Source organism: Pestalotiopsis fici (assembly GCF_000516985.1).
Source record: "Pestalotiopsis fici W106-1 unplaced genomic scaffold PFICI_Scf_12, whole genome shotgun sequence".
Taxonomy (NCBI): Eukaryota; Fungi; Ascomycota; class Sordariomycetes; order Amphisphaeriales; family Sporocadaceae; genus Pestalotiopsis; species Pestalotiopsis fici.
The window spans coordinates 360,426-371,099 of record NW_006917102.1 but is presented as its reverse complement, the minus strand read 5'-3'; the positions used below and the strand labels follow the sequence as shown (position 1 = coordinate 371,099).

General features: G+C 49.1%; 5 protein-coding genes across 5 annotated transcripts; 4 read left to right on the top strand and 1 right to left on the bottom strand.

Moving 5' to 3' along the window:
- Nucleotides 1-645: 645 nt before the first annotated feature.
- Nucleotides 646-1,427, top strand: PFICI_13877 (Endo-1,4-beta-xylanase 1; the record flags this gene model as incomplete). The annotated part of the gene is made up of 2 exons (XM_007842458.1): nucleotides 646-962; nucleotides 1,028-1,427. 2 exons carry the CDS (start codon nucleotides 646-648, stop codon nucleotides 1,425-1,427), a joined length of 717 nt encoding a protein of 238 aa, XP_007840649.1.
- A 445-nt stretch (nucleotides 1,428-1,872) lies between these two features.
- Nucleotides 1,873-2,355, bottom strand: PFICI_13876 (uncharacterized protein; the record flags this gene model as incomplete). The annotated part of the gene is made up of 2 exons (XM_007842457.1): nucleotides 1,873-2,030; nucleotides 2,109-2,355. 2 exons carry the CDS (start codon nucleotides 2,353-2,355, stop codon nucleotides 1,873-1,875), a joined length of 405 nt encoding a protein of 134 aa, XP_007840648.1.
- A 1,441-nt stretch (nucleotides 2,356-3,796) lies between these two features.
- Nucleotides 3,797-5,270, top strand: PFICI_13875 (uncharacterized protein; the record flags this gene model as incomplete). Its single annotated transcript, XM_007842456.1, has 5 exons — nucleotides 3,797-4,635; nucleotides 4,699-4,819; nucleotides 4,889-4,933; nucleotides 4,991-5,146; nucleotides 5,202-5,270. The coding sequence occupies 5 exons, from the start codon at nucleotides 3,797-3,799 to the stop codon at nucleotides 5,268-5,270; spliced, it is 1,230 nt and encodes a 409-aa protein (XP_007840647.1).
- A 1,275-nt stretch (nucleotides 5,271-6,545) lies between these two features.
- On the top strand, nucleotides 6,546-7,004 carry PFICI_13874 (uncharacterized protein; the record flags this gene model as incomplete). Its single annotated transcript, XM_007842455.1, has 1 exon — nucleotides 6,546-7,004. One exon carries the CDS (start codon nucleotides 6,546-6,548, stop codon nucleotides 7,002-7,004), a length of 459 nt encoding a protein of 152 aa, XP_007840646.1.
- A 1,611-nt stretch (nucleotides 7,005-8,615) lies between these two features.
- PFICI_13873 (uncharacterized protein) lies at nucleotides 8,616-10,253 on the top strand (the record flags this gene model as incomplete). Its single annotated transcript, XM_007842454.1, has 1 exon — nucleotides 8,616-10,253. The coding sequence occupies one exon, from the start codon at nucleotides 8,616-8,618 to the stop codon at nucleotides 10,251-10,253; it is 1,638 nt and encodes a 545-aa protein (XP_007840645.1).
- Between the last annotated feature and the right edge of the window lie 421 nt (nucleotides 10,254-10,674).

Sequence of the window (10,674 nt, the reverse complement as noted above, 5' to 3'; positions counted from 1 at the left end):
TCCCGTCACCTGCACGTCGAACCGACTGAGATTCTTTCTTGTGAGCAACTTGACGCTTCTGGGCTGTGCCTCCTAGCACTGCTCTCAGCTACAACGGCAGCGGTGCATCCGCCCTATCTTTCAATGTGGTATGATGCTTCATCCAGAAAAAGACTAGGAGAATGGTCGGCTGGTTTTGTGTGACCTCCGCGTCACCTTCCATTTAGCCTAAAGACGGAACCGTAAAGCAGAAGGAGGCTCATCACCAAATGTGGGGTGCAGCTAGGTGCCCGGCGACGCGCATAATGGTACGGGCGGGTCCTATAATGCTGGGGGTCACCCGGGGTTGATCATGTTGAACACTCCAGGTCTTGGCCTCAATGGTGGAAAATTCAGCGAAGGTGCTTCAAGGTCGCAAAGAAATGATGCTTTAGTTGAGATAGGAAGTCACGGTTGATCTCAACTTGATGATGTTGTGTTTCCTTTCGCGCGAGTGGTTCCGTGAGAGTCATTCAAGGACAAGACTAGCTTCATGATCATGATGGCCCTCTTGAGAGTATAAGTAGACAGAATTCGCCTGTTTTAGGAATGCCAAGACGTTCCAAGACAAGCCAAGCCATACTCCAATACCACTCTGATTCCATTGACCAAACTGCATCCTCCATCATGACACTTTACACCGTGGCACTCGGCCTCTTGGCTGCGGCGGGTACCTTGGCGGCTCCCACCGCGGGAACTGCCGAGGTGCTGCCTCCGCATGTCGAAAGACGCGGTCCTCATAATTTCTTCCTGGGGCCTGACCACCCACTCATGCTAGCCCGCCGCAACGTTTCTGGACTCGAATCTCGTAGTACCAACTACGTTCAGGACTACACCACTGGCGGTACTGTAGACTTTACTCCTTCCAGCGGAGGGTTCTCTCTTACCTTTGACACTACCGAGGACTTTGTCGTCGGTGTTGGCTGGAACCCTGGTAGCACTTCGTGAGCGTCATACTCTTCTCCTTCTGACTTATCCCCCTGTATGACTAACAGACTATTGCACACAGTCCCATCACCTATAGCGGCTCCTTCAGCGTCAGCAGTGGCCTGGGCACCTTGTCCGTGTATGGGTGGACCGAGAACCCGCTCGTGGAATACTATGTCATTGAAGACTCGAGCGGCTACTCGCAGACGGGCACCCAAAAGGGCACCGTCACCAGCGACGGCGGCACCTATGTGATTTGGGAGAACCAGCGCGTCAATGAGCCGTCCATTGTGGGCACGAGCACCTTTAACCAGTATATTTCGGTGCGCGAGAGTGGCCGTACGAGCGGCACGGTCACAATTGAGAATCACTTCAATGCCTGGAAGAATGTTGGCCTTGACCTAGGCACCATGAACTTTCAGGTCATTGCTGTAGAGAGCTGGAATGGTGCAGGTTCTGCGCAGCAGACTGTCTCCAACTAATGATTGGAGCATCTGTGTGCAATCTACAGGTGGATGTCGTTTGGAGACAGAGCCCAGATTGCAATGTCTGATTCTTAGCCCATCATGTTATCTTAGCTTCATGTAAATAAATCCTCAAGTCATGCAGTTCATGCTTGGCTAAGAATGTCTCCGATGAGGTGACTGTAGTAGATGGCAGGTCATTTGAGTCTGACATTGTACATGTATCGGGCCAGACTACCTGGTTCACAATGACCATAAACAAGAACAAGAACGGATGAAGAGATCGGATATGATTTGTATCATAAGACTTTCGTCTCAAGGACGTGATCCAAGAGGACAATTTGACACTCGTTCGATATTGGATTAACAAGATTAGTGTGCCGGACTCCGTGATTCCTACAAGTCCGGCCCCCACAATCCACCGGATTCTTATCCGATCCCTGTTTCACATCATGCACCCCATCTAATTGACAGAGGCCTGGCTCAAGCTGGAAATCGTCTTGGCACCATCGATAAACTGCCCATTGCCGGCATTGGCACGACACAAACTCTTGCCGCGCTCAATGATGGCCGCGTCGCAGGTCAGCTTGGACTGGGCGACGCAACTCAGAGAGCCTCCACCTGCAAAAAGAAGAAAAGTCCATGTCAGTCGCTGGTCTTACAAATATAATGTCATGTTCGTGGTTGCTGGGTACTTACAGTCGTTGCCTCCAGGTACGCATCGCCCCTGGGTGCCATCGGTAGCAGTGCAGGTGTCCTGCTTTAGCGAGGTATTGGCGACGCAGCAGGCCCCAGATGGCGTAGGCCGATTGCCGTTGGCGCTCCCGCTCTGGCGGGTCATGATGATCGAGTCTCGGGGAGCATGCCGAACACCCTCGACGTCGGCAATCGCTGCAGAAGAGATGGCAGCTAGGCCGAGGATTACGCTAATGAATGAGATTTGCATCTTGACAAGGTGATATAGATATTTGTGAAAAAGATGTATTATGATTGATGACCGCACGGCGGAAAATGAGCGAATATGAAGCTTCAAAGAGGTATCGGAGTGCTGTAAGAAGACCGGCTTGCAAAAGACATTCTTCCTGTTATCGAGACGTGTGGCTGTCGGTATATATATGCATATTGGTTGATTCTTGTCTTGAACATGTCACGATGTTCAACACTTTGTGTAGTTTCCACTGCCAACTTAGAGCATGGAATGCCTCACAATGCCACAGATTGTGCATCTCGAGACAACGATGCGGCGACACCTCCTGAAGCGTTGATCTTACCAGTGTAACGCCCGTCGTGGGGACCCACCTGCCCTGTCCAGCTCATGCAACATGGGCAAAGATTGGTAACAGTGGATCGAGCTGCCACCTGATCTGAAGGCTTCGGCTTAATACGAGTCAAAAGTTGTTGCTTCAACCGTGGTTCAGTCGGCCAATGCCAGATTCACTGGCCGTATGGTCGGTTGGTCGTGTCGGAAATCTGAGACAGCCCTGGAGGCACAAACCACCAGAACCTGGCCGCTATGGCGCGGGGCATGCTTTGTACGGACTAGCTGCTACTTGGGACCTTGGGGCTGCGGGGCCGCTGTAACTCTTTTCTCGTAATTGCCCACTCTTCAATCGGAAATGCGTACCGCAGAATACTTCTAGAACATGATACCAGGTTGATATATAGAGTTATCTTATAACCATATTCATATACCGATTACCAGGCTCATTGATCAGAAGCACAATCAAGGACAGGACGGGTTTGAAGCTAAACTGATTAAATACAGGGACAGCCCCCGGTTTTCATGACCGGGGGACTTTTACCTAATCTGTCTAGATATAATAACACATGACGAGCATTCATTCAATATGATTTACAAGAGACCTGCTTATACTTGTACAGTTACACACGTCCAAATTATACCTGGATTGTCTGATTGTGCAGGGCAGCGCGCCAGTAATAAAATAATTGGCACCAGACTCTTAGAGTATGATAGCAGTGGTGGAGCCACCATCTCACTAGGTGTGCGCCATGCTGACGTGGGAAATAAGCCGGCCCGTCCCTATGTCAGATAATCAATCTTAAACGAATGGACTAATGAGCAGTTCGAGTTGCTGAGACTGAAAAGAACTTTCGAGAATCAACTAGTCATTATTTCAAGCGAAGATTCAAGAAGCAACCAGAAATTTCAAGAATCAACCACTTTTGATGCTGATCCCAGATTGAATGATCAAGGCAACCACTACTGCTTATAGGGGAAACAAGTGTGTTACACAAACTTCAAGATCTCCTGCAGTCAGATGAGAACTATATAATGTAGAGCTCATCTTGCTTAATCCACGTAATATAATCAACAATTACAGTCTTGTCTTGTGTCTTCCCCATTTCTTCAATAACAAGGTGCAAATATGGCCGACTTTGCTCAGATCCCGTCTGGCTCGACCCTCGACGTCAAACCCTTCCAAGTCCACGTCGACGAGGCCACGCTGCAGCACTTTCGCGCCTTGCTCGAGCTCTCCCCAATTGGCCCGACCACTTTTGAAAACACCAACGCCGGACGCCGCTATGGCATGACTCGCGACTGGCTCGCGGCGGCCAAGCACGCCTGGCTGCACGACTTTGACTGGCGCCGTTCCGAGGCCCGAATCAACTCCTTCCCAAGCTTCCGGGCCCCAGTCCGCGATGATGAAACGGGTTACACAACCGACGTGCACTTCCTGGCGCTCTTCTCCGCACGGGCAGATGCCGTCCCCATTGTGTTCATGCACGGCTGGCCGGCGTCCGTCTACGAGTTTCTGGACATGCTCGACCTGCTCCGCGCCAAGTATACCTCAGAGACGCTGCCGTACCACATCATTGTGCCCTCGCTGCCAGGCTATGGCTTCTCGGGCGGTCCGCCAGTCGATTCAGACTACGGAGTCGTGCAGGTCGCCAAGACCATGCACAAGTTGATGCTCGGTCTGGGCTTTGGCGCCTCGGGGTATCTTGCGCAGGGTGGCGACTTGGGCAGCTTTGTCGCCCGCATCATGGCGCTGAGTTTCCCGGAATGTCGGGGGATGCACGTCAACCAAATGGGCCTGCCGCCGCCCGGTGTCGATATCGACACGCGCGATGCGGCCGAGGACCACGCGTTTCAGCGAGCCTCCGAGGCGATTGATACCGGTTTGGCCTTTGCGATGCAGCAGGGGACGCGCGGCGCAACAATGGGTCTAGCTTTGAGCGCGAGCCCGCTCGCGCTGCTGGCATGGTGAGTTTGTTCAAATATCTCCCAAATTCAAAAATATGATCAAAGTCTGACCGTGGAAATTAGGATTGGGGAGAAATTCCTCGAGTTTTCGGACCAAGATCCCCCGCTGGACAAGATCCTCGAGAGCGTCATGCTCTACTGGCTGACTGACACGTATCCGCGTGCTCTGTATCACAACCGTGGGGTAAGTTATCCGTCCATCTTCCCTTTTCTTTTCTCTATTGAGCTTGATAACTAACACAACAAACCACAGATGGGAGACCCGAAAGACGTTCCAGGTATTGCGAGATATAGTGTGGTATGTGCTCATCCCTCACCTCCAGCTACGTGCAAGTTACTGATGTTTTGGCTCTAGGTGGCGGACAAGGCAGTACTTCGCCTTCCATACGTCGCCAAACCCTGCGGATACTCCCTGTTTCCGCAAGAGGTCGTGCCCGTCCCGAGAAGCTGGGCTGAAAAGAGCGTCAATCTCGTGACTTTTAATGAGCACCAGCATGGAGGCCATTTCGCGGTATGTTGTTCCACCTTTTCAGTTATCATGGTATTCGACACTAACATTCTCATAGTCCATGGAAAGACCAGACGAGTTGTTGGCAGACGTCGAGGAATATGTTGCAAAGGTCTGGAAATCTTGAGGTTACTCTAATGCCATTTTGGGACTTGTCTAGGATATGGGGGATAGACTGAATTTGAGCACGGCTGATTGAGTAATATAACAATGAATAAACCAAAGCCCAGTCCAAAAGATTGTAATGGGAAAATAATACATGACACATGTTGATGGCCCATCAAATACATTGGGATGTATTTATGCCGATTAACCGAAAAGTTCATCCCATCGAATAGTTCAGAGAGCCAAGTGAAACGACTTAATGCCTAATAGTGGGAGATTGTGGGGCTTAGCAAGAGTTGTAATGCTCATACAAGCGCTACAAGCCTTGTACAGCAAAGATATCTTGTGAAATGAAGATTTCTTGTATAAAACACAATTCTTGTGGCTCTCCTGGAAGCCCATTATAAGCTACCACTGCGATACAAATACCAATTTAAATCGTCCTGTTTTCGTTCCTTGCAAATCCGTAAATCCGTCGTAGTATAACTGAAAGATTGCAATTCCGTAATCATTATATAGGTCGAACGTTCAACTTGAGTTGTTATTAAGAAAAAAGGAAAGAAAAAACTATAATTTTGACTTTTTGCCAACTTGACTTAGTGGATGGTTACAGTGACGCTACAAGGGGCTTACAGTGGGCGTCATAGTGGGTCATTCCACAAGAACTGTGTGGCTCACAAGAAATCTCCATTTCACAAGATACCTATCTGTAGTAAAAGTAATAATATACTACAGAAGACTTGTGAGCCACCACAGACCCCCGCAGCGGTGGGGAACGACCAAGACTATTTCCAATCGAGCTATTATAGCTTCAGCAGCTCCCGCCACAACCACACTCATTTCTACACTTCTGTCCAATGCTACAACCACCGACTTGAACACGCAAGGAAACACGCAAAAGTGACCGGAAAAATCAAAGACTTGTGTAGTCATCAAATCGTCGCCGATCCTTATCATTAGGCGGGCAGTCATAGGACATATCTACCTGGCGAAAATGGACCGTTTTTCTTGATAGCCTGGAATATATTAACCTATAGCTCTTTTTACCGCGCTAGTGGTGAGGTAGCTTTCCGTCCTTAACGCTGCGCATTCCATGGGGTAATATGAGTATTCGAGCGCTATATAATACTTTTGAACACGCTCCATAGAGTTGCGTAAGCATCGATCTGCTTTAATTAAATTTAGAAACGTGGTATTCTCGCATTGATAATTAAAAAAAAAAATCCATTGTATGGGGAGAGAAAATGCGAAGTGTGGTCTAGAGGGTACGCTCACGTGCTTTCGTGGGATCAAGGAAATGATAACAATCGAACTCTTGCTCGAGGCTGGACGCAATCCAGTCAACGCAATCCCTTTGGTCCGCTCAGCGGTCGACCATTCCGGACCCGGCACAGACTTTGCGGACGAAATTGAGGGTAGACCGGACGGTCGCAATCTGGCAGTGCTGCGCTTCCTCCTTGACAAAGGCGCCGATACGGAGGCTCAGAAATGGGGTCACAATGACCGTGGCTATGCGAGCGGCTTCGACTGGGAATCTGGTCTCAATATAGCCCTGTCGAAAAGCAGAGAGAGCTTGGCCGAAGAGCTGCCTCACCGAAACGCACGCACTGGTAGCAAGACTTTGAATATTGCGTCAAGAGGAGACGGCGCTGGAATTGGCTCAGAGATATGTACCAAGGCTGCTTGCATTGGTGGAAGAGTTCTAGAAGCGCGAATCGGCCGCGGTATAATTAGTCGGCAGTTCAACAAAGACTGATGGCATCTAGCAAACAACATTCACTAGATTGTACCACCAATATGTCGGTATCTTGTTGTTCTACTCGTTTTCTTGCCGGTATCCATGCCAGGCATACTCAGTTGAAATCGGTAGGTAGAAGGTAAAGTTCGAGATGCGTACGGCTGTGCCCGAATATCGACACCGAATATTTCTCTCATCTTGATTCCGCCCATAAAGGGCAGATCCGGGCTGTGAATACAGTTTTATACTACCTCGGTCAGAGAAAGGTCATATGTTTGGATACATGATCGGCGATTTCTATGAGCCGGTGGAGGCGGGTTTGCCCTACAAGGCATATCGCGCCTGTTGCATGTAACACAACTTCGGGCAATGTTTTCCCAAACAACGGAGATTCCATACTTGGACGTAGCATTCATGCCGTCAGTGCGGACCGGGCCAGCTAATCATCGCCGGCTCTCAGATTGGGTCGCATTAAGAAAGCCGATTGGCGTTTGTGCTGTAATTCTGATTGGCTGACACAGAAATGAGGTGCCGATGACCTGGGACGGCGCGGCCCTCAGACTGGCCATGCTCTTCGATCACGGCTTGATTGCCGCCCACCATCCCAGCAGATACTCAGACATACTCACTCAGACTCCGCCAGATAACAAACCATGTTTGAGATTTTGAGCCTCAATTCTACAGGGTTTTGGAGGTGCCCCCAGCCATGATGCCGCGGCAGCATTTAAGTGCCCGACCGCTGGTTGGCAACCCAGCCGGGCATGCAAAGTTCATCGCCCCATCTCTAGGCGCATTTCGAAAAGCAACAGATCACGTATAGTGTCGCATCTACTAAGACATCGACTATATCGAAATTGGACATCAGACACCTTTATTTCACATCCTGGTAGAGACACAATGGGGGAGGTGTACAACTCTGTCTCGATGTACAGGCTCCGAAAAGACAAGCTTGAGAATTATCTACGCCTGAAGTTTGGTAGCGTGTCCGTAACTGTACGTCTAACGCTATGAGAGACACGATGCGACGAATTTGTGCAACAATTTCTAATCAGGCGTCAATAGGTATCTGGCGATAAATACGTGTTCTACCTTTCGCGAAAGCTGAACTCGGTAAAGACCCCCCCTGTAACACATCTATGACGGTGTTAAGTATACGACGTAAGATTGGCTGACTTGATCGCGCACTAAAAGGCTGAATTGCTTGCGATCACTGGGCTGCAACACTGAGATAAATGGAGAACGTGGCCCAGTCGTCTTGTAACGAATCTTTTAGGAGGAAGACTGCAATTATTGAACGAGATTTGTGGAAAGGATGTCTGGTGGGATGAATGAGTGGCAGTGGCGGGCCACATGCGGCAGGACCTTGTGTTGCACGGAATGATGTAAGTCATCCTTACGAATTCGATCATCAATAGAGAATGCCCAGCTGAGAGATTGATTGGTTATAGTGCCAGACTCTGAAGCCAGCACTCAGGCTGAGCTTGAAACACTCTTCCAGAAGGGCACGGAAGATCCATCACTCAGATACATGTAAGACACATATGCCATCTGGGATTACATGGGGACTAATCAATCCCGAGTGCAATCGAGGCACCAAACTCACGAAAGCCGTTGAGTTGTTCGCATGCAATGTTCACGTATCTCAGCTCCCATCATCAAATTCCCACAGCCTTCATCCCAGCAGTCTGCTCATTTGGCGTAATGCTGGAACCAAAAGATGTCTGTCTAGCCTTTTTCGAGGGAGATGACAGCCTGGCTTTACCGCCCTCAAATCAGATGCGGATTAGGTCCGTTGGCCGATCAGGATCCGGATTTCAAATGTCATTTCTCTTGCGTGTTGTCGAGAAATCCGAGTCTCGGCCACCCTGGAGTTTCATTATACGGCCACTGGCTGTATATCACTCCTTTGATGTACAAACCGGGCGAACGGTATGGGTTACGGTAAAAGGTAATAGCAGCACGAGAGAGCAAATCTGCGATGTGTTTGAAGACCAATTGCACTCTGGATCGATTTCTGGATCCAATACGCCTGCAAGTGCCTTCGTTGCTACTCTTGCGATTCATCTTTCAATCTTGGAGACAGTGGATGAAAATTGGCAATTGTATATCAACGAGCTGGACCACGAAGCTCGTGAAGCAGTCGACAAAGCCAGCAATGGTCAACTTGACTTTGGCCTTCGATTCGAAAAATTGCAGGACGAGATCAGGCAGCAAATGACTCGAACAGACACAAATAACATGAGCCAAGAACGCAGACAGTCTAGCTTCTTGCAAAGTGTTACATCGGGATTCCGAAGAAGTTTCAGCAAGCGCAAATTGAACGACACCGATGCGGATTTGACTCGACCGAAGAACAATGACCCGTGGTGGAAAGGTGTCTTCTCGGGTTCCAATAATACGACTTTACCAGATAAGGAGAATGAAATTCAAGAAGAGCTGGACAAGTATCTGAGGTTGGATCACTACTCGTTCGGAGACAACCAAAAGTTACATCGATACGGAGAAGCCATGCAGGAAGCAATTCTGACCATTAAGCTGGATGCCAATGTTGTTCATGCGATGAGTGAATTTTATCAGCGCGAAAGGCTGCGCAAATCAGTGTTCAAGGATGAGAACCATCCTGACTTGTATCGCCTGGACACGTTTATTGAGGGATTGAAATCCTTGGAGAATTCGCTGTGTATCAAACAACAGCAACTTGAAAGCCTGGAAAAATTCGTCAAAGAAGCAAAAGTCTTGGTAAGAATGACCCCTGGCCTCAACGCCAAGAATATTGTGCTGACTTGTGTGTTCCTCACCCCGCAGTATGATGGAGTGTCCCAATATCGAAATGTACAGATCAGCACGATCTATGCCCAAAGCGCTCAGGCGTCAGCTAAGCGGATGGAGGAAATCGCTGGGATCACAGAGAAAGAAACAGCATCGATGCACATCATCACCCTTGTCACGCTAGTCTTTCTCCCTGGCACATTCATTGCTGTAAGACTTGCAATGCTTGCAGTGCCAAGTCTATCACGGTCGGTAGAGTATCTAACAACATCTTCGCAGAGCTTTCTCCAGAGCGGTGTTTTTCAATGGAAGGACCAGGAATCACTGGAGAATGCATGGCAGTTCCGGTTGCCTGTCTTTGAAATGTTTATTGCGATCTGTTTGGTCATGATGTTTCTCTCTTTTGTAGTGTGGTTTTTCGTGCTCAGGTATCTGAGAGGGCGGGCGCAGGGTCAGGCTGTCACTGTTGGTGAGAAGGACATTTCGAAGATGGCATGATGCGGTATTGAGCAGGACCATGGTACGTGGGGGATGATCGGATTCCATTTGAGTCTTTTCCTACTTTAGTCATAGAAACACGGGCTGGCCCAGACTAATATACCGACATGGGAGAAATAGAAATGTCTATGTTTGTGGTTTGCGCGGAGTGAGATTTTCTGTTAGGTGCTAAGGTTAGTACCCATTTTCCCCCACAGCTGCAGCAGCTTTCCGCCCTCTCTAGTTCACCACACTTCAGCTACTCGTTGCCACGCATAGATTGAGAGGTCCGAACCCAAAGATTATCACTCTTGTTGCCCGTAGCTAGAATTACACTCGTTTACTTTCCGAACTACTTCTCCCGTTGTTTCCACGTGTACGCAGTAGAAACCGGAAGGCCTCTGGTCTTGCGTTTTCAGCCATAATTTGGTGCGCCCACCAT